Source organism: Eleutherodactylus coqui, chromosome 1 (genome assembly GCF_035609145.1).
Source record: "Eleutherodactylus coqui strain aEleCoq1 chromosome 1, aEleCoq1.hap1, whole genome shotgun sequence".
Lineage (NCBI taxonomy): Eukaryota > Metazoa > Chordata > Amphibia > Anura > Eleutherodactylidae > Eleutherodactylus > Eleutherodactylus coqui.
This window is the reverse complement of record NC_089837.1, coordinates 448,662,769-448,690,553: the sequence shown is the minus strand read 5'-3', so window position 1 is coordinate 448,690,553 and position 27,785 is coordinate 448,662,769. Positions and strand designations below refer to the sequence as shown.

General features: G+C 41.3%; 1 protein-coding gene across 1 annotated transcript in view; it reads right to left on the bottom strand.

Annotated features, from left to right (window-relative positions):
* FLT1 (fms related receptor tyrosine kinase 1) overlaps nucleotides 1-27,042 on the bottom strand; it is a 74,421-nt gene extending 47,379 nt beyond the window's left edge. The window contains exons 1-3 of the mRNA XM_066583297.1: nucleotides 26,816-27,042; nucleotides 3,692-3,788; nucleotides 1,800-2,020 (exon numbers count right to left, since the gene is read on the bottom strand). Of these exons, the coding sequence (XP_066439394.1) occupies nucleotides 1,800-2,020; nucleotides 3,692-3,788; nucleotides 26,816-26,876 (379 nt within the window). The 5' untranslated portion in view covers nucleotides 26,877-27,042. The remainder of the gene's footprint in view (nucleotides 1-1,799; nucleotides 2,021-3,691; nucleotides 3,789-26,815) is intronic.
* Between the last annotated feature and the right edge of the window lie 743 nt (nucleotides 27,043-27,785).

The window sequence follows — 27,785 nt, the reverse complement described above, 5'->3', positions numbered from 1 at the left end:
TCAGCCCGACCCAGATTGATGTGACTTTGCCTCCATTTACATGTTTAAGTACCACGCCTTGTTGTAGCGTCAGCTGCCACATTATTGGGACCACTTCCAATGTAACAGTCTGAGGACCCCACAGCAAATCATAGACCCCAACTGGTGGGGTGCAAAAATGAAGTCCAGGGTTTCTTAGGTGTCGCCTCTGGATTTGGCCAACCAGTGTTTAACACAGCAGGTCCATATCCACTGATCCTGACAATACTGCTTCACTGAATGGACTTTTAATTAGTAATTCGATTTTTTGGGGTGCTGAACAGGTTATATAAACATAGAAGATTGATAGCAGAAGATGACCATTTGGTACATCTACTCTGCCCTTATGTAAGTCCAAGACAATTCCAATAAAGTTGTTTTCCAGGTCTAAAACATTGTTGTCCTGTTCTTAGTGGGATTCAGTCCCCAGGACCATTTTGATTATTAGAACAGAGGGGCTGTAGGTTGACTGCTAAAATGTTTTTGATTTTTATCAATGCTACTTGTGGCTGAGTCTGGTACTGCAGCTTCTCCTTCAAACTGATGATCTGCATGGACCAGACCCCTACCAATCAAACATCGGCAAGCTATCATATTCTTATGACATAATAAGTCATCTTAGTATAAGCCCATAGCATCTTACAGAATATTATAGTGAATTATTTTCAGAATTGCCGTGTTACAATTTACTTTTAAATATTAATTATTGAAAATTCAAAAACACAATGTCTTTAGAAAACTTTCAGATTGACAGCTTTCATCAATTTAATTGTTTTCTTAAAATCTGAGTGTCAACCAATCTGGACGCCATTATAGCTTGCAAAGGGTTTGTCAATGACTAGTTGTGCAGTGATACAACTGCCAGTACCTTATCTCGAGTGAATTAGAAGTCAGTTGACAGTTCCTATGGAAATATAATGGTGGCCATACTGTATACAAGGTCTTAAATAACAAGGAGGCAGATCATGCTGCTGCCATGGAGCCCTTGGAAAGGGGAAGCCCAGCCTTGGATGGTCCAATCTGCTTTGATACTGGGATTTGAGAACATGTGCAAGGCACTCTCCAGGAAAACTACATTGTTAGGCTCTATTCACATTATGGTTTTACTGCCAACTGCTGGTTTCATCCCGTGTTTTCGTCTTCTCTTCAAAGAACTGCATAGGAGTGGAAACTGGGATGGAACTATAGGGTTCAACATGTGAAACGGAGACCTCATTGGTCATCCTTGGTTCTTTTCTATCCAATTTGAAGGGCTGGCAGGGACAGAAAGTATGTAAAATAGAGACCAAATATGTCTCTGTCTCACATATTGAACCTTAAGGTTCTGTCTTGGTTTCTGTCCCTATGCAGTTTTCTCCATAGAAGATGGAAAGCCAGAATGGAGCCAGCTCTGGACAGTAAAAATGTATAGGGAAAAGAGCCTTAGCAAGTGAGGAATTAGATCAATGGTCATGAAAACAGCATGGGGTGTGGGAATAAACACTGGACCCTTAGGTCCTGAGTGGCAGCACCAATCACCATAATGGGAGGACTATTTTAATATTTGCCATGACGACCCCTCTCTTCCTATATTATATCAAAATCATATTAGTTATACTCAGCTTTTCAAAAATGGATATAATTAAGAAACTACTGAGTTGGAAGAGGGAATATGTAAAGGCCTATATGTATGGGTAATTTATTTTCCATTTTCTAAAAAATATATGTAAAACTTAAAAAGGACTATCTACAATTTTCACGGTTTAGAAATGAAATATTTCATAAAACATCAGCTGCTTTACCTGTAATAAATATATAGACACCAGATGGCTTCTTGGATGAGGTAAAATATTCGTACTGGCAGCTGTAGAATCCAGTGTCACTTAATTGCGCTTTGTGCAATGTTAAATTTCTATAGCAAACTGTCTTGGGGCTTCCCTGGCATGAATTATCAGTTGTATGGAACCTTTTACTTTCTTTCCTGGAGGCAGCTGGGAATTTCCAGAGAACTGTTTGATCACCTCTGTAAAAAATAAGAGAAAAAATGATGGTTAAGAAGGAAAACAACTATGAATTTGGTTTTGGAAATAGTATCCGTCAACCTGACATTAGTGTTCAACAGCCACAAAGAGGGGCTGCAATTACCAGGACTCTTTCCTATGGGAAAGAAATTGCAAGTAACTTTATAAAACCTGTAAATGTTACAATATACTTGGATTTCTTGCAATGTTTGCAACTTTTTTGTTACCCCAGGGAAACTTTGAAGTTGCCACAAGTCCACTGGCATAACTACAGGGGATGTGGTTGCACCAGGGCCCAGGAGCCTTACGGGGCCCATAAGGCCTCTCCTCTCTGTGTAGGGAGCCCAGTACTATGAATAAAGCATTATAGTTGGGGGCCCTGTTACAGATATTGCATTGGGCCCAGAAGCTTCAAGTTACACGTCTTGACTCTACGCGTCCATGTGGCAATGCTACGATTTCACCACAAATCATGGGCATCTCTTTGTCATTGTAGAGCCTTTAAAGGGGTTTTCCCTTGTCTGAAAATAGCTTCAGAACCACTCTGTTCTTCCTGGTTGCTGCTGACCAGGACATGTGACTGCTGCAGCTAAAAACTGTCCATACCAGTGACCTATAGCCAGTGATTGGCTGCAGCAGTCACATGTCCTGGTCAGTAGAAACAGGAAGGATAGAGTGGCTGTGGAGCAATTTTCAGACGAGGGAAAACCCCTTTAACATCAAAACAGTGACTCATTTTAGAATCAATTTACAAGCAAACACTGGGCTGGCCGCTGTGTTCCCCCATGCAATGCCAGCCAAAATATGCCCCCTTACACTACTAGTTATATTGTGCCCCCATACAGTGCCATCCACTACTGCTGTATGCCTGTTAATGTAGTGCCCGTCACAATACCCCCCAGGGACAGGCACAATACCCCAGAGGCCACATATTTTTTAAAGAGTGACAAAAGACAGGTCCTGCCCTATCTACCTGCCAATCTTTATTTGCACATACAATAGCATGGAGTTTTGAGACTTTTGACTTGTTCATGCGCAAATACGCTCCGCACTGGCGAGCATATTTGTGCATGCGGTCGTCTGTTTAAGCCCTCGGAGTGAGTTCACACACAACTGAATAGCTGTGGAATTTCGACTGTGGATTGTGAGCTGAAGTTCCACAGCAATGTACAGTCAATGAGGTTTAAAAAAACCCATTCACTTAGGGCTTAAACTGACGCACATATGTGGAAATACACGCGCTGTAACAGAGCATATTCGTGCATGGACGAGTTATGTCTTTGTCGATGTGGTGTAGTTTTTACTTTTCACACTCAGCGCTATTGTGCGCGCAAATAAAAGTAGAAAGATAGAGCGGGACCTATCTCTACTCGCATGTATAAAAATGACGCTCATGAGAGCTAATCCATTGAAATCAATGGCTTCGCTTCGTCATGTTCTACGGACGTGAATTTCACGCACACAAAAACCTCCGCAAACATATTTGTCTGTTTAAGCCCTTACAATGGCAAACTTCCCCCACAGGAAATAGTCATTAGATTTTAGAATCCGCAGCACGCACTATGGTTGTGGAACGGCAGAAGATCTTCACTGAAGAGTTCATTCATTGCAATGCAATAAGTGAATTCCGGGGTGAAAATCCGCATAACATCCGCTTGATAAACCAGCCTTACCTGCATGTAAGGTGTATCGGCTCTCCGGATCGTACTACTAATTCCTTTCCCTTTATACTTAATGTAGGTGCTTTCAACTTGGAGCCAGAACTGTAACCTGCAAGACAAAGGGAATAACACTGAGCAATACATTCATTGTGAGCAATGAGTACGAAATACAAGATCACAGCTGACTCTGCAGATACAAGACTGATCTGATGGGACTGCATGAGCATTGCAGACTGATGCTACTAGGGATTTCTATCTTTCAGCATCTACAACCAGAAAAAGTCTTCTCAGATATAAATCCAACTGATATTCCTTAAAGCGCGGCCACCACTATACAAATCGAACCATCAATAGATCCACTATGGAAAAATAAATGATGCATTGAGCAGCATTTGACAGTTAACATACAATCTACATAAAATACTAACTTTGCTGATACTGTACTTTGCTTTATTGATCTTATATCTATTCTGATCTACCCTGTTTCCCCCAAAATAATACCTACCCAGAAATAAGCCGTACCTTGATTTTTGGGGATTTTCAGGGACGCTTGAAATATAAGCCCTACACTGAAAATAAGCCCTAGCTGCATTACATTAAAAAAACAACACATTACCTAGCAGGCTCGGGCTACGTCCCTTCTGCTGCTCTCCTGAGCTCCACTAGGCTTCCTGCAGTCAATGAATTGGCCAATCAGTGCCACAATTCATCCAATCCATAAATCCCAGCTCCACAACGCGATGACTGTGATTGGTTCTCGAGCGCTGCTCAGCCAATCAATGCAGCGCCGGATGAACCAATCACAGCCATCGCATTGGTTCATCGAGTGCTGCATTGATTGGCTGAGCAGTGCTAGAAAACTAATCAGAACCACTGCTTCCTGGAGGCGGGATTTATGAATCCCATAACCAGGAAGCGATCTTTTATGGGCGACCAATGACTGCAGGAAGCCTGCTAGAGCTCCGGAGAGCAGGTTAGTATAATAAGACATCCCCTGAAAATAAAACCTAGAGCCTCTTTCCGGGCAAAAATTAATATAAGACAAGGTCTTATTTTCAGGGAAACAAGGTATATAGGTACAACATCATAGCTTATTCGTCTCCAGAGCAGTATTCCTATTTCTTCAGGCTGCTGACCCTGCTTGTTCAGTATCTGTATACAGCTGGACTGCGATTTGCATTCTGAGAGGTACTATATGCAGCGCTCTACAGTAACCTCATAGAATAAGTGTAGCATTATAAGGGTCAGTTTACATCTAAAGCTCTATTAGGAGGCTCCAGTGCAGATTCCATCAAAAAAAGTCAGAAATGGTAGTGCAGCATTCTGTGCTATTTATTTCTGATAGACCCTCTGCTAGTATTATCGTCAATAGGGTTGGTCAGACAATGTCGGTGCCCACCAGGTGATGGATCTGTCACTACTGTCATCGTTGGTTTTCTGCATTAGAAGAGAAAACGAGAAATGTGACTGTAGATGTGAAGCAAGTCTGCAGTAATTCTACCAGTCTGGCGAAGCTGTAGGGTGTCTGCTGACAGGATTGCTGACACTTTCCCACCGCAACCACAGAGTTATGAATTAAGTTCTGATTTATTGTACGGCCTCTAACAGAAGATCAGAATAATGACTAGCGTAAATTCTTCACCAAGTTACTATTTTTTCTGCAGATTACAGCTACACAAACGTTTCGAGGGTAAATATTCACTTTCATGACTTCTGCCAATGTCTCTGTCAAACTACGAATTGGCAACGTCGAAAAGTCTCTATTAGATTAACACCCAGTTGTTGTAGAAGCGCTCCAAGAGAGACATCTGAAGACTTCCACAGCCGTCCTTGTGTCCAACTTAATGTTTCTTGAAGTAATACTATTACATAAGCCTAAATATATGAATGAGGGATTGCCTCATCATTTGTGGACTGTGAACATGATCTGCTTTATGCGATGACCACACCGAATACATTATAAGGCCTATTGAAAATATCCACAACTAAGGGCTTCAACAGACGAACGTAGGTGTAAATTGGCCGGCCGCAACGGAGCATACTTGCCCATGAACAAGGGTTGTATGCCGGATAACACCCTTCCCCTTTCTTTTTTTAACTTGCCATAGACTTCTATGAAAGTTTTCTGGGTAACACAGAGAGTCCAATCTTTTCTTGCACACGAAAAACATGCAAATTAGTGCGCTAAGACATACATGTCTTTAAGCCCCAAGGGTCTGTTTTACAGGGGCTGATGGCAGCTGTCTAGAAAAGCATTGATCAACAAGTTTGGTGCTCGTTCAAAGGGCCTCAACACAGGCCAATGCCGGTTGTATTGTACACCGACCGTTCGCCCCCGATACACTATAATTATCGCCGGCAGCACATCCCCTGTTCATGTGGGGAGATTTGGTGCGTTTTATTGCCCAAATGGGGGCATATTTGCACCGCCCAATGATCGGACAAACGTTCCTGCCTGATCATCGTCCTGTGTATAAGGTACTTAGGACTAGGCCATGCTTACGATTCTCCAAGAGTGGTAATGGTAACCTTTATGTGCAAGAAATTCCTTGTAATGAAGGCTTTGACACATTGACATTTTAACTTGTTCTGCTTGAGTTATAGGAATAGAACAAGAAAAGTGATGGTAATGGTGGCTCTGTCATATACCGGACACCAACGATGCCCAGCGGACCTCATTGACTAGAACTGTGCCTATCGTGGGATCGGGCATTCCAGCAGATCTAATAGTGATACATGCAGAATAAACTAAGCAGACCATGTGAGAAAGGCTCCTAATATAAGCTCTGATGTACATGTGAATGAGGCCTTAGAGGTCTACAAAGTCCAGCAAAGAACAATATGGTACTAGTGAGGAGAAAGGCCACTATTAACACTTCAAGTTAATAACTATTTAGATGACCAAGGTAGAAATCTTTGGGACATGAGTATATAATGCATCAGGGCTCTTGATGAATGATGACAGCGCAAAGCATCAATACAAGCGCTTAATCTCTCTTCTGTAGTACTCAGACCCATAAGAGCAAATCAAAAGGATTCGGCCACTAAGGATATGCCATGGTTTCTTTTTACATGATTGAGCTTGAGAAATGTACTCAGTGGGCAAACATCTTATCCAAAGGGTGCAGACATAGCAGTTGCATATGGGTTCTGGTGCCCAAGGTCTCTCTGCCAGGTGAGAAAAATGGTGCATGATAAGTGGGGGGCCCTGTTATAGAATTTGCAATGGGCCCTGAAACATCAAGTTACAGCTCTGAGTGGAAAGCCCAATTATGATGGTTTCACACAGAGCTTTTTGTGTAAAGTTTGCTATAGGTTTTGGTGCAGTTTTTTGAACCAAGCCCAAAGTGGATCCAGTAGACAGGAGTAGAAGCCTTTCCTCTATATTTCTCATTTCTCTTGAATCTACTTCTGGCTTTGACTCAAAAAGCTCCATAGGGCATAACCGCTGGTACCCCAAGCTGTCCCAAGACTGGCACACTCCAAATGCACCATCTGAATGGAGCGGCGGTGGTGTGACCACTGCTCCATTCACTTCTAAGGGACAGAAGGAGATAGCTAAATGCATAGAACTCCACCTGCCCCATAGAGGTGAATGGAGCAGAGATTAAGCATGCATTCTACAGCTCCATTCACCTGGGGCATTGGGGTGTGCCGGTCTCAGAATCACTGAGGGGTCCCAGCCGTCGGACTCTCTGCAATCAGATATTTATACCCGATCCTATTGATAGGGAATATATGGCTTAAATGGGAAACACCTTTAAGAAACAAAGTTGATTCACCAGGACATAATAGTGCATAGCCGCCGATGATGTAACCCATGCTGTCAAACCACTGTAAACTCAGGAATGTGACCCAGAACATTGAAAGAAACACAAATCTAACACTGCTCAGTATAATGGAGCCATGTATTTTATATAGAGTCTATGGAGTGTAGCTTGCATGATCCTGACATCACATATACCAAGCTCCAGAGGACAGATGAGAATGGTTCCTGCAGCGTCTCCATCAATGGTGCATGTTACAACTGTACATAATTGGCCATTAGCAAAGAGATTAAGGAGGAATCTGTTCAGCGTGTTATGCCGGCTTGTCAAGATCAAAGCAGCCAAAAATCCTAAATGAAAACAGCATGAGTGGATTTGCTGAGTTTTGCTCACATGAATGAAATGTTCACAGAACATCTGGAACCCTGGACTGCAGCGTGCTGAAAGCACAGGAACGCACCAGCAGTCACAAGGTGCACTGCAGAACTGATACAAAGTATCCTATGGTGTCAGCAATGTTCAGGACACGCAGAGGAGGCTGCTGTTATACTGGGGGTGATGAGTGCACATAGAAACCAATGCAATATCTTTATTTTATTCCTATTTATTTATTTTTATGTTTTCATTAACTTGAGTTTATTTTTTATGTTCTGTGATTGTTTATATTAATTGTTTCTAATGACACCCAATACCTCTGTGCAACAGCATCTGGTGGAGCTACATAAATCATCCTCCTCCTGACTCCATCTTCTTCCCTCTGATGTTTTGAGGCACCACTAACAGCTCGTCAGAGCTCTTGCAACATGATTGTTTTGTTCTGCTCTTGTAGTTATAGTATCAGCTTCATTCTGGGGCTGTATTTATGTTATGAGCTTGGCTCTGGTCTTGTATCTATGAACTGAGATTGGTTCTGGTGCTGTTTTTATCTTTATCTTAGCTTGGCTCTGGTATTGTATATATGTACTGAGGTTGGTTCTTGCGCTTATTTTATGCTATGAGCTTGGCTCTGGTATTGTATTTATGTAGTGAGGTTGGTTCTGTTACTGTATTTATGTTACAAGTTTGGCTCTGGTATTGTATATATGTACTTAGGTTGGTTCTGGTGCTGTACTGTGTTTCCCCGAAAATAAGTCAGTGTCTTATATTAATTTTTGTTCAAAAAGGTTTAAAGATTTTTTACATGTATAGCTGCCTGGACACTATTTAAATTGACTTTTTTAAATAACTGTTAGCAGGGTTTAATTTTGGAGTAGGGCTTATATTTCAAGCATCCTCAAAAAGCCTGAAAAATCATTTTGCATTCTCAAAAATTCTGGAAAATCATGCTATGTCTTATTTTCAGGGAAACAGGGTATTTACGCTAAGAGCTTGGTTCTTAAGCTGTATTTAAGTTATGAGATTGGCTCTGGTACTATTTATATGTACTGATGTTGGTTCTGACACAGTATTTATGTTATGGGCTTGGTTCTGGTCAAATATTTATTCACTGAGTTGTTCTGGTGCAGGTCAGCTGCTATCTGGCTACTTTTTGCACAAGCAGAATACAGTCATCCCTTGCCATATCGCGGTTCAATGATTGCGGTTTCAGTGCATCGCGGATTTTACATAGACTATATATAATTCTGTTTTCGCTGAGTTTTTCGCTATATTGTAGAATCTTGTAGTACATAGAGGAAATACAGTACGCCACTAGCGCTTGCCAACGCGAGATTGTACACAACACACTATTGACTGATAGAATGTGTTGTGTATCAAGCGCTGATTGGCTCACTGATCGTAGCATTGGTCTGTTTGTTCACTTTTCAAATGTTTGGCAGTTCACCCGACAGTGTAAATTTAATGCCACTACTTGGCTGATTTTCACATATCGCGGGGGTCTTTGGAACGTAACCCCTGCGATAGACGAGGGATCACTGTATAGGCAGACTGCATATCAGTGTAATACATAGAGGGGGAGATTTACTAACTATTCTATGCCAGAATAGTTCAGCCTGTGCAAAAATTTAGCGACTTCTCCTCATCCTGCATCGGCCCTGCCACTTTTTAAAAAAGTGGGCACGGTTTGTTGAGATGGGTGTGCCCGTCCTGAACCAACAGATTTATGTATAATTTACGATTTCTGTGGAGATGCCGGAGATGCCATGAATACATGAAGAGGCGTGCGCCTCTTAATTCTTTCAGCACACCATGCGCTGCAGGAAATCATACTAAGCCTGGCACAGGAAATGCTGGGCTTCGTAAATTCCCCAAAGTTTTTTTTTTTAAAGGTGTGGGAGACGCTAAAGAAAGATTCCTCACAGTGCGCCATCTAATGCAATCCTGGCGCTGTATCTTATACAGATTTGGATGAGGCTTTAGATGCGGATTTGCCATGGGCTTGCTGCGCATTTCACCCTTTATCACAGCTAAGTTTCACTATAATGGCTTCTTCAGACAACCATGACTTTGTCCCATTTTGCGGCCTTGAAAATGACAGCCGCAAATCAGGAAATAACGAAAGCATTTCTTTGAATGGTTTTGTTTTCACTAGCAGGATTCACATGTGAGAAAATATAGAACTTGCTCTCTCTTTCTCGAACTTAGTTTTCCTTCAAGCGAGAAAGATAGGGCAGGACCTATCTTCCCACTTTTTTTTTTCAAACTCGCATGCAATAGCGTGGAGTTTGAATAGTCAAAAAAACCCACTGGTTCATACGCTAATATGCTCTGTAGTGCCAAGCATATTCTAAAGACCCATATAGACACAACAATTCTTGCTCAAAATTTGCTCAAAGCCATCTTTTGAGCTATAACTGGTGCGTCTAAATGCGCGGACATTGTGCAGTTTTCGTGCACGATTCGTTCCTCACTCAATTCTAGTTTTCTAGAACTGAGCTATGAACTCTTATCAGAGATGCCGGCTGTTATCACAGTCGGCAGCGCTGATAAGATTCCTTCAGTGCTGATAAGATTCCTGGTAGTTCACAGCGAGACGTGAGCTGTAATCGCGGAGAACAATACAGCTGTTTGCTTATGCACAACAGCTGTATTGTTCGCCGAGCTATAGTGGTGTTGTCCCGCTCAGCCTGCAAAGCTCTTTAGTAGCTAATTAGCTACTATAGACTATGCAAAGATGATATAGGTTATTAAGGAGGCTTTATGGAGACGTTTGCTATACGTGGTATACATGAACAGCACATGGCCCAAAAATACAGCCGTATGAATATGTCTTCAAACTTTGGACATAATACTGTTTCCATTCACTGACATTAGGCATAGATCTTGAGAATGAATACTTTGTAATCTGTGGAATCTATCTCCTGCAATAATATGGAGATTTTGTTGCATTTACCTAAAAAAAGGAATAAACATAACAGAAAATCCAGATATAAAAGCCACAGTTGAGAGAAGTGGTTCCTTCACTACGGTGACTGCCAACGTTCCTAAGATTTCGACACCCACTGATCACACAACTAATTGGTGTGAATCCTAGGTGGCGGACCCCTACGTGCCAATCTGCTATTATAATACTATGGCCCAATGCCCACGGCCATATTGGCACTGCGGGATTTGGAGCGAACGTTCGCCTCCAGATCCCGCAGCAAATACTCCCCATAGGACATGCAAGGAAAATGCTCTTCCATGTCCATGAGCGGAAATCAACTGCGATTTTCCGCTCTCAGGGGAAAATCGCTGCATGTCCTATTCTAGTGGGAGGCTCGCATGGACGGATTCCATTGCAGCAATGGAAGCGGTCCGTCCCGCTGTGAGTCGTGGCAGATCCGCGTCATCGCCGATGCGACGGCGCGCCAGCCGGCACATCCGCAGAGCAGAGAGGAGGCAACTGACAAGTACACGGGGGTCAATGCCAGGAATCAGACCCGGCTGTGGGCATGAGGCCTATAAAACCCTTATTAAAGAATAGGCTAGCAATGTTATAGTCCCGAAGGCCCCATTTAAACTTATTTTACTTTACTAGTCTGTACTAGTTGTTTTATGATACATTGATACAACTCATAAATATAAATGTCTTACCCATATGTAGCTCAGCCTATTTTCCAAAAAGGCTAATAACAAACATCAGTAGTTGTTGCGTTAGAACTGTAAATGCTGTACTATAACTACTAAAACACAAAAAAAATAGTGACAAGAGGGACAAAACATGGTAACCAGTTTCAGCGAGGCACAGCATTGCAAAGTCCCCTAAACTGCGTGTAGTAGCATATGGCCTGTTGGAGGAGCATGAGAAAGCTTTCAGGAATCTGTTCACTGCTGATAACGTCACATCATTAATTACAAGTGCGACTGACACTGAGGATTCCACAAATAGCAGAGGATGTTTAATTACAACAATAGCAAGAATTAGCTCATCTCCAAACCATGTAAATGGGCAACAGGTCAAAGGTGAAAATCTGCACCAAAACAGGGTTAGTCACTTAAGAATCAGTCTGTAATATCTCTCTAATTACTTGTTTATACATTTCGCAATTTTTCACATAAAAAATATTTTCAATAATTGAATAAATTAATAGGATTGTTATTAAGGGGTCCTTTGATTGTGACAATGTGTTTATCTTAAAAGGGTTTGCAGGCAAAAAGCCAATCACAGTGTCTCACTACTGGAACCCCCAGCGATCAATCCAACGATCCCCAGCAACAAGTGTTCAATTTGCCTGGAGCACCACCTTTGGGCAAAAGAAGCATTACACCTTATCAATAGTCTGTTCATTTAATCCATATGTGTGTTGGTCCTCCAGAGCAAAGGATGTTCTTTGTAGTCACTCTTTTCTTTGCCGAATGGGTAATTCTAACCAAATGAGTCAGATTTATTTATTTGGTATTGGAAAATGTATTTTTATGCATAACTATGTTTTACTATCAGTTTGGTACTAACGTGTGATTGCATGAGGAATTGCATTAGCTGTCAGACACATTGAAGTGCTGAATACATGACAATGATGTAAGGAACACTAGTCATAGTCGCCTTATTACTTTATTTAATCCTATACAACATAATTTCATAATGGGTGGTCTTAACCCGGTGTCCCGTTTTAGTCTAAGAGAATCAATATACTTAATAGGGTATTTATGTGGTCATGTCACACTATGAAGTACTTCAAGAGATTCTGTCAGCTACTTTTGAGCCCTATTAGCTCAGCTTACGGACTCAAACTAGCTGACCCACTGAGTCCGGGTATGTAAGATTTATATGTACCTTCCCTGCCATTCCCCCATTGTCAGTTCTCAAACCCGCTGCCGAATGCATTGCGGTGCGAGCTAGGTAGCCTGCCCATTCTGTGTGTGGCATGAGAGAATTACATGCGCCTTAATGCATTGAGTGATGTGTTCAGCGACAGCGGGAAAGGTAAGTATAAAACTTGCAACCCCGGACTCAGCAAGTCAGCTACTTTGAGCCCCTAAGCCAGTTTTAGTGGCAGTGGTGGAGTTCTGCTTTGTTTTGAACTAATTCGGACTGAGCCAATATTGGGTGAACTGGTAGAACTGAACTTCGAAAGTTCACTCAACACTACCTCCCAGACTCCAAAAACACGCTAAGAGGTGAATCTACATTTTGAGCCCCCATGGGGGCAGAACCTTATAGCAAGTGATGTACAATCGCCTCAGAATAGGCATGTGATATATATAAATGAGCTAAATAAAGTGCTTCCACACTACCTTACATAATAATGTAGTTCATTGGAAGTCACTGACATCAGACTTATTAAGTAATTTTAAGACAAGAGCTCAATGGTGACTTTTGACTGCCGTAAATTTGTGGGTTGCCACAACCTACAGTGGAAAGGTGGTGTGACAATCACAAGAACTGCAGTAAGGTTGGAAACATTGGGGCTGCACCCCAAATTCACTGTCACCCCACACAGCAAAATGTAAACAATAACTTTTGATTTAACTACATAGGAAGTAATTTTATCAGGCAAAATACTGTATATACTCGAGTATAAGCCTAGTTTTTCAGCACATTTTTTTGTGCTTTTTCGGCACTTTCCCTACTGTCATCTTCCTGCTCGGCTTTCAAATCCCCTGCCGTCAGTGCTGTGTAAGTAAGCACTGTGATTGGATCGAACACCAGCTGTGATTGGCTGGCGCTCAATCCAATCACAGCGCTTACTTACACAGCACTGACATAGTCAAGCAGAGAGGACGGTGGGGGATGACAGCGGGGAGAATTCAAGCAGCTTGTCGCACAAACACAGACCCGGCTGGGAGGTGAATATGGAGGGTTTTTTTTTACCTAGTATATACTCCAATATAGCTCGGCTTATACTCAAGTCAATAAGTTTTCCCAGTTTTTTGTGGTGAAACTTATTGTCTCGGCTTATACTCGGGTCGGCTAATACTAGAGTATATACGGTAACATATTTCTATCTTCTCTAAGCCTAAAACAAATCAATATTTAAAAATAATAAAATGAAGCTGAAATACATTGAGGTGGTGACAAAGAACCCAATTATAGCCAGACGTCACATAGACAATCCTGAAGTATGCGAGATAAGCAATAAAAATGATAGATATCACTAACAGAAAGGTGCCAAATCTCCCTGAGCTTGAAACTTGAAATCTTATTCTAGATAGTTTCAGAAACTCTTCTTTATGATGTTGAAAACCAAAGTACTATTTATTCCTACAGGACTTAAGAACTGAATTTTTCTACATAACTGCAAACATCTGTGTGCTCAGTGAAGGATCTGGGTTAGGGTATATTCACACGGACGACTTTTCAGTGCACTTTTCGAACCCCAAAAATTGGTCCAAAATCGCACAGCAATAGTACACATCCACCTGAATGGGAATAGTCACATGGGCTTTTGTTCACTCTGCCGAACAGTCCGTGTAAAAAAAAAATTACATGTCCTATTTTGGTGCAATTTTCTTTCGAGAATCGGCCATTCAAGTCTATGGGTTCATGTAAAAGAACAGATTGCACTCTCTTGGTGCAAATGTGATCTATTTTGAATGCATGTTACAAAGGGAACCATGATTTAAAAAGAAAAAACGAGAACCAGGAAGTTTGTGAAAAATGCATGAAAAAACAGATGAAAATTGTGCATGAAAATAGCTAAAAAATAAAAAAAAATCGCTCAAAAATTGGACTGATCAAATTTGCAATCATCTGTGTCAAAATACCCTTAAATGTATCCTCAGAAGGAAATGATCCAGAGGGTTTTCCCCATTTATATAAAACATGAATGTCGCTGATATCATTGCACATGTAGGACATATGACTGTTAAGATCTAATAGGCTATTTGTGAATCATCCCATAAGAAATAATATCTGGTGGGATGGTCTCCAACATTACATCTCCTGTTGAACCTTTGAGGTCTTTATCCTCCTGCCAACATCTACTATTTATACATACAGTACATATAGATCACAAGCGCTTCCAACATCTCCACAGTACATTTACTGACTGGCGATGGTAATAGCACAGGAGCTGGGATCGGAGATAACTATTGTACATTTCGACCCCCTGCAGGGACTAAAGAAAAATTCCAGGAAGCGTATTCTAGCATATATTCCAGTAAGTTCTCAGTAGGGTCCTCCATGACCCTTTTCCACAACCAGTGATGTATACAGTAGACATAGCAAAAATAAAAATAGTCCTCCTATTAAGGTGCTGGATTTTGGAACCGAAGACAAAACATTCTCATGTTTGTTTTGCGTCCCCTCTCTCCATGGGCCTCATAGCAACTGTATGATCTGCCTCCTATATATATATGTACATCCACAACATCGCCAAATAAATAACAATATTGCTAAAAAATTAATTACAAAGCAAACCACACTTCCATATTGGGGACTTATGGCCACGTGGCTCACCCGTCACTGCCACGTCATGGCCAAGAAAGGATAGCAATGGGCCGCTTCTAGCCCAATGTGTTCCACAACCTGTTCAGCCCCCTTTCTACTTCAGTCCTTAAGTAACCTCTTGGTTGTAATGACAGCAAATACTCTAGAAGGCTATTCGCTGGGTCTATTTATAAGTTTAAAAAATATATACTTGGGCTACAGCTCTGCAGAGTGCCGAAACGCGTTGCCGTTTATATATTTGTTGTTTCGGAACTTATTAAAAGGCTTAGGTCGCCCCTCAGCCGTCTTTTTTATAAAGTGAATAACCCCAATTATGATAACCTCTCTGGGTATTGTAGTCCGCCCACCCCATTTATTACTTTGGTTTCCCGCCTTTGAACCTGTTCAAGCTCTGATATGGCCTCCTGGCCTATCTGCATAACTTTACATTTATCAGTGTTGAACCTCATTTGCCACTTTTCTGCCCAAGCCCCCAGCTTATCCAGGCCCATGTACAACCGCATCCTGTCCTTTCTGGTGTTAATTACTTTACATAGTTTTGTATCACCTGCAAATATTGATATTTTACTGCACATCCTTCTATTATGTCATTAATAAATATATTAAAAAGAATAGGGCCCAAATCCGACCCCCTGTGGTACCCCACTAGTAACGGTGCTTGTAACTGCAGGCTGGGGTCTCATTGAAATCAACGCAAGCTGTGCCTGCAGTTACAAGCGCCAGCCACTACACAGAGGTTGGCGCGGAGACTTCCGCTCCGACCTATGTGCATTTGTGGCGCTGACAGCATGTGCCCGCTCAGCTGACCGGTCGGGGTTCCGAGTGTCATACTTTACCCGTTCAACTATTGATGACCTATCCTGGCGATAGGTCATCAGTACTATTGTCCATGGAAAACCTCTTTAAGGAGTGTTAAGTAAACCAAACCAGTAGAACCTAGTTTCTGGTTGAACTTTACAAAAAATTTCAGTTTGGCATGAACCTGAACTAAGCTTTTAGCAAAGTTTTACCCAAAACAGGGTTCTACTGGTTAATCTCTCTCTCTAAACTAGTCATGAACACTGGTGTATAGCAATGTCTAAGAGCCATAAAAGCCCTGTAAGACACTCTCAGGAGGAAATGTGGACTTTTTTCTACTTTAAAGGTATTGAAATTGTCACCACATATGAATTGACATACTAAAAAGATTCAGATATTTGGGAATTAATGCTGAATGTCAAATAGTCATGGCTAGACGACTAGGTCAAATTGGCAGGTCTGGAATGTAGTAAGTAGTATCTACCAAAGTAGTCCAAGGAACGACAACTGGCGATAGGGTCACGGATGGGCAGGCCTCATTAATGGGAAGGGAAGTCTAGGCTGTCTGGTTCGATCCCACATAAGAGTTAGGCTACATTCACACAGATGAGAATCTTGCGTGAGCTTTGTGCATTGTGAGATGCACAAACATGCACGAATATGAACTCCTTTCTTATGCATAGACTTATTTGCAGGAGTGATGTCGTGAATTTAAAAAAAACACAGCATCTTCTATCTTTTGGCATTCCTTTGGAACGCCTCACCCATTGCTTTCAATGAGACCTCTAAAGACATTGAATTGCACTTACATGTTGAGTGATATGTATGTGAGTGCGATCTGATGATTCCCATTGAAATCAATCACGCCTCAGGATCTCAATTTCACAGAAGTGGTGCAAGGTGTTTTTGAATGGAAAATGCCTCGCATACGTGTGAAAAACTCATATTGGCAAGCACGTGTGAATTTGGCCTTATTGAAGCACAAGTTGCTGAAAAAGTTCATGCTGGCTATGATGAAAAAAGAGTCAGATCACACAGAGTATCACAGCTTGCCCTATATGGGGCTGCGCAGCCAGAGAACAGTCAGTGCCATGATGACCTTTGTCCACCACCAAGAGCTCCTACAATGCACTGCTCTTTAGGTTCACATCAGCAATATGGGTAATTCCTACTTATCTAATGCAAAATTCCTTGTACTTTTCCCATTAACGGCCTCATTATTGGATGCATCGGTATTGGTGGTTTTGAAATTCTACGGACTGTTTCTGATGTACTGATAAAAGTGCTGGTGGATTATTGACTCATTTCCAATGTCTTTGCGGTTTTGTCACTAACATGTTGTTCTGCTTTTGGCTTTCCTATTTGACCACATTTCTTGGTATTGCTGTGTCACATCCCGTATTAGAATCGCTCCTACACTTTCTTGAATGAGTTATAGAAATGTGCATATTCAACCACCCCCGAGTTTCTAAGTTCTGTAACCGAGGGGGAAAATTTGACAATCGGTAGCGTCACCCACACTCATGAGGGAACTGCAAACGTTGCCCAGTCATTTCAATTAACTACACTCAGATAATAATACAGATACTGCTCTGTCACGTAAGTTGGGAGTCACTGAAGCATATCATTCATGTTCACTTGTTTAATCCAATAATAATATTATCCTGTTGAGTTAAATTAGGTCTCGTAAGCTTTGGTAGGTCCAATGTTGACTTCATCTTGTGTCCAAGCATGAATAGGAACATTTTTTTGACTCAGGTCCATCAAGTTTTTAAACATTGCATCCATGGTTGTCTTAAGACAAGAGAAGTTGAATAAAAAGATAAAGCTGATCTGTCTCAATGCTCCCATTAAAAAGTAAGGTCTTATGTTTCAAGTGAAGAGGGCAGCAACCCAAAAATTAGGCAGTCACATTTTCCCTGGCATAGTCCGGAATGAAGATACTAGAGAAGCGACTACTAGGGCATCTGAATAGGGGTCTATGACTATAGAGAGGGGGGCTCAAGTTCAGCTTGCTCCAATTCCTTTTTGTACAGATGTTGTCAATGTGGACAGGACTACCCAGCCCATAGACACTTCTCGATTAACTACTAGGAATAGAAAGAGTGGAAAGCAGCCAGCGCCTGGGAAACAGGTAAAACCTTTATTGGGAGTAAGTTCTTATAGCATGTGAAAAGTACACTTGAAATCAGAGTCTTATTTAAGGGCGTGGAAGTTAAAGTCTTTTCAAGGTTCTCCCTTATCTTTTGTCTATCACTGTAATGAATTTAGTAAGTGATGATGGTATTTCAAACAGGAAGCTCTGAAATAACACTTTACTGACTACTATCAGAATCCTCCTTTTAAAATGGACAAAGGATGCACAATGCACTCCTGGAATTACATGTCAATTGTCTAAGGCTGCCCTTACATATTAGGACTAGAGATGAGTGAGCGTACTCGCTAAGGCAAACTACTCGAGCGAGTATTGCCTTATGCGAGTACCTGCCCGCTCGTCTCTAAGGATTCGGGTGCTGGCGGGGGGCGGGGAGCGGTGGGGGAGAGCGGTGGGAATGGGGGGGAGATCTCTCTCTCACTCTCTCCCCCCCCCCCGCTCCACCCTGCTCACTCCCGCCACTCACCGCTCTCCCCCGCCGGCACCCAAATCTTTAGAGACGAGCGGGGAGATACTCGGCTAAGGCACTACTTGCTCGGGTAGTTTGCCTTAGCGAGTACGCTCGCTCATCTCTAATTAGGACTCTTTTACCCTGAACAATTATCGTTTAATTCATTGCTAGATCATGCAAAACTGAATGATAATCATTCAGTATAAAAACTGGCAGGGACAGAACAACGAACAATAATTTGTTCGCTTATCGTTCATTGTTCAATTTATGCAGGCATAAGAATTAAATCACAATCAGCCCGACGATCATCTATAAACGACTGCCTGTTCACTATGAGTGGAGGAAGGCGGCTGGAAGCCATTACCAGTGTGCTCTGCCTACATTCACTGAAAGAGTATCATTACCACGTTAAAGCACAGGAGCAATAATCATTCGGAGGCCCTTTCTTCTGCAAAATGCAAATTATGGAGCTCTTTGTTATGAAAATACTGTAATTGTTTTAGTTTATAGGTCAAAAAATGCGTTATGTAAGAAAGTCTTTTTTTCTGCAGATTGTCTTGACCGGGCATGCCAAATTGTAGAGCTTGAACTCCGTACACCCAAATGTCTGACTTTGAGAAAAGTTGAATAATTGCCATGTTCAGAATGGAGGCATCATATCATAAAATCTCCTGAAGGTCTGGCTGCAGTACACTGTCAGTACAGAGAGGGGTCACTTGGTGGACACAGGAAGGCTCAAGTACTCGCAGACCTGGAACAGGTCCACACAGAAGGACAATGCCACATGAAGACCACCCACCAGATTGTGTGGACGGCAGTTGTTGATAGATGGGTGACTGCAGCACAGATCTGAGCAGTGGTTGGAGTCAGAGTTACACCGTGAACAATTGTAAACTGATTGCTTGAGTCTGGGTTGCATCCTTGGACCCCCATGTAATATGTTTTATTAACCTGATTTCACTGCCAGCAATCACTAACTTGGAGTACTGCTAGATGCAACTAAACACATGAATGGAGAAGAATTGTGTTTAGTTATAAGTTCTAATTCTGTCTGGGTCAAAGTGATAATCGTCAACGTATCCATCGGCACTTTGGAGAAAGGGCCTATGCTGCTGTGATTTCAGAGTGCCAAACAGGTCCAACCCCTGGAGTCATGGTTTTCGGAGTGGTCAGTTATGGTAATAGAGTTGAGTTGGTAGTTGTTGAAGGCACAATGACTGCCTGCCATGGACATTGGAAAGGACAGAGTGGTACACTCTTTTGTCATACCCTTCATAACCACCATTCAAAGTAGTATCAGCCAACAGGATAATGCCCCTCCAAATATTGCTGCCACCAGAAAACACAACTTGCAAGTTGTCACAACTATGGATTAGCCCATACTGTCCCAGATATATCTCTAATAGAGCATGTTTGGAATGCTATAGGTAGATGCATTATGTCACATGTCCACCCACTATTCACTGTACAAGAACTGACTGCACAAGTCATGAAGACATGGAAAGACATACCCCAACAAGATATCAGAACTCTTATTGGTTCAATGTCTGCAAGGATCCAAGAGTGTACAGGTGCTGATGGTGGCAACACTTCTTACTGAAACCTGTTCCAAACAGTAATTCTGAATGTACAGAAGGAAGAAAGACGCTGCTAGACTCCTCTGGCAGTGATTTACCTCATAAAAAAATAAGGATTTGGCAATTGAAATTCAACTGTCTACTACTTATAACCATGACATGGCTCCTGACAGGTAGAACTGGGAGTCCCCAATACACATTGGATACTTGGCAGGACCCCCCTCCACTGAAATCAACGGGTTTGGCAGACATAAAATGTGTATGGCTACCATTAATCATACATTGTAACACCTAAGCAAATGTGACCTTACTCTAGTGTGGAAGTTATATAGATGATATAAATAACCACAATCATCACTATAGCATTATAAATGTCCTACTAAGTATAGGGGCTCATGGCTTTTTCTTATATGAATCCATAATACACCATCCATAGAAATCTATAGTACAGCTCTATCTACCTCTATGTAATGCAGGTTTCTCTTGTGGATTCGTAAAAAAAATATCAGAACCCCCCCAAAAAATATATTTTAAAAGTTATTGGCCTACAGACAAGTCTTTCACTCACAGCAAATAACGCGAAGATAATTAAATCCCCAATGCAAATGATGAACAACAAAGTTTTGAGTCTGACAAATGTAGTTTCCCCAATGTGCTAAGAGTAAGATGGGTGGGACATTTGACTTCCTGCTTCTCCTATCCAAAGGAAGGTGAGCTCCAGATATGACATAAAAGAAGACATGTCTGAGTATCATGGAGTGTTAGAGGAAATCAAAGTGGAAACACACAGGGGACAAAGAGCAATGCACTCAGGTAAGAGGAAGGGGATGAGCTATTTATGGATGGGGGACTGGGAAGAACACAGCCAAGGATATGGGAAAGTCATTTCCTTTTGATAGCAGGAAAAAGCCTATTTAAGGTAATTACAAAAAACAGGGATGTCCACTTACGTAGAAGAGACAGGAACAGAGGAGAGGTCGGGACAAATTGTGACATGAGAGAGCTGAGATATAATGACAGGAATCAGAGGTGTTCCCGGAGTAAGAGGTTTTTGATGAGTCATTGATGAAAACTTACGTAAAATCGGTCAATTGCAAAATGATTAGGATATAATGTGGCTTTAGCACTTCCGTTTTGTTTGGTGGATGTTCTCCCTAGTAGGTGGATCCAACATCACCAACAATGTATTTTTTCTACTTTTTAGTGACGTGTGTTCCACATACACCGATGGCAATTTTCAACACACTCTGAGATCTAGTGGGCTGACGTAGCATGTGCCGGGGAAAAGAGCGTGGAGTACTGATAAATAACCAGGCAAAGCCATGACCAGTGTATTTGCATATAGGTCTAAGATAGCCAACTGTATCTTTGTGATCCATTAGGGCACATAAACACCATAGAGTGGGATCCCTTGCTCATAAGCCCCCTCTATGATCCAGAATGGAGAGCCACACATTAGAAGTGGCTCCAGTTCTAGCGGACCTTCTGCCGTCTTTGTAATACAGGTTGACCATTCACGTGAATGGCTGTCCTTTGATACTATATTTTCTCTGCAGCAGCTATGACTTCCGCTGGAAATATCAGCTAGTTGTCAGGCTTGCTAAGAGTGGGATCCCCCGCTCGTAACCCCCTCTATGCCCCAGAATGGAGAGTTACACATGAAGAACAACTCCTATTCCAGCAGACCTTCTGCCGTCCAGATATTGCAGGACGATTATTCACATGAATGGCTGTCCTGTAATACTATATTTCCATTACAGCAGCTATGGCTTTCCCTGGAAAGATCAGCTGGCTGTTGGGGTGCCATAGGATTAGCTGTTTACACTGGCTCCTGTATTCTGGGAGGGATTGTACAAATTGGAATAACCCCTTTAAAGCTACAATAGGACACTATGCCTCAAGAAGTCACCATGTGGCAGCATATGGCAAATAGGTCCATGGATGGTTGCTTAGATATGTACATGGAACCCAAAAGGATATATTTGCTTACAGATTTACTCTAAGCCTACACATTCAGTGATAAATGCAAATTATCCCAATATTTCATACCTCCTATATCACACTTACAGGGGTCCAGGATGTGGGATATGGTAACTTATTTTGCAGGAAAATATTTATTTCTTTGCGTTAATCCTGCAATTTTATCAGTTAACTCAAGAAAATCACTACTTATCCAAACCACAGAACACCGTAACTTTTTTGACTCCTCCAGTTATGACATTCAGTGGTGGAATTCTACTTCATTTTCACTCCCTTGAGATGAGAGGTCTCCAACCTATGGCTCTCAGCTGTTGCCTGTGGCTGTCAGAGCCTGCTGGGACTTAAAGTTTGGCATAGTTTATATACCCTTAATACAATGCCTGTATGCAACCGATATGTCCTAAATTTAGTTGTGTTAAATTGATTTTGGAAAACTGAACAAAGTCAGAAAGTGCATACTTGTCTGTATTTACTTGGCACCTGTACTATTCCACTGTAGCAAATAACCCACCACAGGGAGATGATCTAATAGACCAGGCAAAAAGGCACCTTACAGCTCACTGAACTTTATGAACTAATGCATTGGAATGAACCACAATGTTCCCTTTGACTGAGCAAACAGTAACACATCCAATGCCGGGAGATTCCAGCTAGCATCTCTGATAGAAAACATGATCTGTATGAGTTGTATGACCTGTATAGAACCAGAAAACTTGATTTTTGCGGGTTACGAAATTAGCACATAGGTAAAAATGAGCCAAAAGAGCTAATTAGACATTGGGAAGATTTCCTTGTGATTGAATTATAACTGGAAACATCCCCTCAGCTTTGTGTCTGGCGTTGTGCTGTGTGAGTGTGAACAGCGATTGGGTAATTGTACCGCATGCTTCTAAATAAACACATCCAGAGCGGCTCCTTTCCAGGGCTCATAAAGATTTGCTCCAGATATCTCCAACACTTGGGATACATTGTTTATATCATATTCCGACACGAAAAGTCTATGTCTTCAATGGAAATGTAAACAGATTAATCTATACTGATACTCTCGACTTCCTCTAAATCAAAGCTGCTTATCTGCTCAAGCAGACATAACTATTAAATGGACAAAATAAGGAATTCTCTAGTCTGGCTACTAGAACTCAGCTGCACCGTTCAATGGAAAAGTGCATTCCTTGAAAAAGGAATGAGGATTAGTGATGAGGGGTCTTATGAAAAGTTTGGTTTGAGTGGTTTGCTGAACTTTTGCAAAAGTCTGAATTAGTTCGAACTAAACCGGAAGTTCACCAAAATCCCTAAAACTGGTGTATAGCATTGTCTAAGAGGCATAGAAGTCCTGTATGACACTCTGAGAATGTTATACAGGAATTTTATAGCTCTTGGACAGTGTTATAAACCAGTTTTCAGGACAAGTATTGAGCAAACTGAACCAGTAGAAACCTGTTTTGGGTACAACTTTGTTAAAAGCTAGGTTCAGGTTTGTGCAAACTTTTAGCAAAGTTCAACCAGAAACAGGGTTCTACTGGTTCAGTTCGCCCAACACTAGGCAGGATATTTCACTTTGGATTTAGTTTGCTGCCATAGCTCTGCATCTAAATACCTTGGCAAAGGCAAAGGCAAAATGGCTTCTTGACACACTCCTCCCGGCACCCGGAATCAGGGTAACATGTCAAACCGTCCACCAACGTACCTCTCTCAAAGTTGTTTCATTTACCTGTATAGCAACTAATGATACCTGGTTACAGCATAGTGAATTCCCAATAGGTCATAAAACCTATGTGTGGATTCTATCTTGAGGCTCTAAAGCCGTTATAGAACTACAACCCCATGCATGATGGTTAGTAGTTTCAAAACAGTTGGTGATATACAGGTTGAAAACCGTAGCTGTATACAGCTGGATTCTCTCATTAATTCAGGGTTCATCTGTGTATGGCCTCCTAAGTATAATTAGTCTCTTGCTATGTCATAGGACTTGATGTATTTTGGATGTATTTAAAGTACAGAACCTAATCCAAGATTATCAGCTCTATAAAACATCATAGGATATCATGATACCATTGATAATAGCAATAATAACTATAATTAGTGATGAGTGAACTTTTCAAAAGCTCGGTTTGGCTAGTTTGCTTAGTTTGGGCAAAAAGTTTGGTTCTGTCCAAATTAGTTTGAACCAAACCTGAACTTTATCAATACCCCTAAAACTGGTGTATAACACTGTCTAAGAGCAATAAAAGCCCTGCATAACAGAAGAATGAAGGAAAAAAAGGAGGAAGAGGCAGAAAAGAAGTTAGTGGGTTCAGCCAAGACAAACTGCCCAAGCTTCATTTTCGAGCTGAACAGAACTTTTAGCAAAGTTCAACCTTAAATAGGGTTCTACTGTTTTGCTCCAATCAGTACTAACTATAATCATCATCATCATCTCAACCAATCTTGGACATCATCTTCACATGGTTTAATTGAACATCTGCTGACCAACCAGGATAATGACAAAATAAACTTATATCAGCATCTGGACCTGTCCATACCATGAAGAGGGTCACCAGAGCCTGACCAAGTGTGGCAGATCTTAGTGTCAACTTAGTGTCTCACAGAAATATACCTGTAGGACTGTACAACATTGGCCTAAAAATAATCATTGGGGTCTCAAGCGTCTCGTCGTCATTTTAGTTCTAGAAAACTGAGTTTACAAATCTGAGATGACCCTATCAAAAGCAATGTCTTCCATTTTTGTCTCCTTTGATATATCTGATCTATTTAAGAATTTACCAACGTCTTCAGCTTAGTATTTTAAGAGGGTATTTAATACAAGTAACAAAGCTGATCATTTCTGCTTCCACTGCCCTTATCCTGGTAATGGAGAGGCTGGCCTTCTTGCTTGTTACTGTATAAAAATGACTAATCTCTATAGGATTAAGGATATTCCAGTAGCTTTTCCAAAACCCGCCACTTGTTTCTAGGGTCATTTGTAGTGTATAAAACCTCTGTATGATGTCTACTAACTCTACATTTTCCATTCAAGCTGTGTCATAGTCCATATGCATCCTGTTGGCTTCTACTGATTTCTACTTCTATGTAGATGCACCAAAGTCACAGAAGATTGGGAAATTATGGTAATCCACCACTACTTCGTAGCACAGCAAGACATCTTCCTTGATGGACTTCCTAAATTTTCAGGTGTGATGAATTTGATTTGAAGGCCAGTAGGACTTTATTATAGACAGTAAAATAGCCATGGTAGGATATATAACGTCATTTTATTCAATAGTGTTTAGTTTGATGAAGATTATATAATCTGTGAAGGATACAAAGGGGTCTGGTCATCTCAGAACGGTGATATACTGTAGGAGCAATTTATCTTCTAAACAATTCACCATTCTTCTAAGGGATTACTCTGCTTTACTAAACTTGGATACTGCTAAACTGATGTTATGCCTTGTATTCAATGGATGGATGGATGGATGGATAGAAACATTTGAAATGGATGGATGAATAGATAGAGAATATTTCCACACTAGATGTAAAGAAGTTTGACATCTTTACCTTTTCAATATTTCTAACACAGTCCATCAATGGTGATGATCTGATAAATAATGATCGGACTAATACTATAACAACACATATAAAAAAGAACATCTCCAATAGTCTTCTCCAACCACAAAGTAAAGTAAGACCTTTGCACAGCTTCACAAGTTTATTCTAAATACAGAGGGTAACAAAAGATATGCAGACAGTGCACTGAAGTTATGCAATAGTTGGTACCACATGCAAAAAAACAGCTTAACTGAAGCTTAAGATGCATTTAACTCATGACAGAAATATGCTTTCCCCACTACAAGTCATCAAAGATTGAAATCATATCATGTAATGTATAAACAATGATGCTATGTAACACATTCAGTATCATACCACGTAAAGGAACCAGAATCATAGCATGAGATATATCCAGAATCACACCAGGTAATGTATCCACAATTATAGCATGTAAAGGAACCAGAATCACATCATGTAATGTATCAAGAATCGCACCATGAAATACGTAAAGAATAATACTCTGTAATGTATCCAGGTTCATACTCTATAATGTATCCAGAATCATACTCTGTAATGTATCCAGGATCACACCATATAATGTATCCAGGTTCATACTCTATAATGTATCCAGAATCATACTCTATAATGTATCCAGAATCATACTCTATAATGTATCCAGAAGCACACCATATAATGTATCCAGAATCACAGAATTAAATGTATCCAAACTTTTTTTTCTAGTAACACACTAATCCTTAATACAGGTTTAGGTAACACAAAACTATTTACATTTTATGGAAATTACAAAGTCAACCTTAGCATTATTATCCATGGGACCACATTTTACACAAAACCTTGTAGCAGGGCATGCTGGGACTACTAGCCCCAGATCTGTAGAATATCTAGCTAGCTGCCTTAATACAAGAATAATCATTAAAATATGAGAAACATAATTACATACATTTGGGCTTCTCTTTTCGTCCACCATATCCTGACAGCTGATCTTATACAGAGAGCATGCAGTGATGGAAGCGTCAGCATGCAGCCCAGATGTTGAGGAATGCACCTACCTGTCAGCATCAGGCATCCAAACACCAAGTACAGCATTGCCACAGTAACACAGCTTAACATCTCTGTCTGTAGATCCCACAATGATGAGCTTCTGCAATGCTAGGGGTAATGATCACTCATAGGATGAGCCTCCACTAAGAAGTATCCTCCCTGGTCCCCAGGCTGGGAGTGCTGAAAGTTTATCCTGGACCAGAAAGCTATCCAGCAAGACTGAGAGCTCCTCTCTCCTCACCAGCTTCCTGCAAAATGACTTGTACACAGCAGTGTGTCCTTAGCTGCAGAGTGGGAAGGAATATCCTGAAGGACAAAGTGCTGGAACCCCAGGGAGATATCCATTCATTATGTGCAGCCAAATTCTCACACCCCTGATATAACCTCTTCTAAGTGATGGCATCTGCAACCACTCCCTGCCCATGACATCACTAAGCCCCTGGTATAAAGGCAGCTGGTCCTACCACATGCAGTCACTAACTGGTCACAGCTGCAGGGGCCACATCTCCCAGACTGTTCTGCATCCCAGCAGTCATGGCTGAGTTGTAACAGCATTGTTTCATTTACACATGAGTAGGGTCACACGCACAAAACAGACTTTATGCAAGAAGTTTCCAGTCCCCTGTAGACACTGAGAACTTACACAATGTCCCCATAACTCATGGCTTGCTGCTATTATAAGGTCTGAACGCTACACAAGAATGCTGACAGATTGTTTACTTTGAAGTACTTTTGTTTTTGTTTACTATAACAAGTAAGATACAAAGTTTCTATAGTTAGTAATACAATAAACAAGAGAACATGTTTCTATAGCTCGGAGTTCATTAGGCTGCTTTGACATCTGCATCAGGGGTTCAGTTTTTCTGCTCCGTTACGGAAGCAGGAAAGGGGAATCCACTGTCCAAATAGATGTATCTTATGACAGAACCTAACAGTGCCGAATGGACCCCTTTAACTATAATGGGGTCCGTTCAGTTT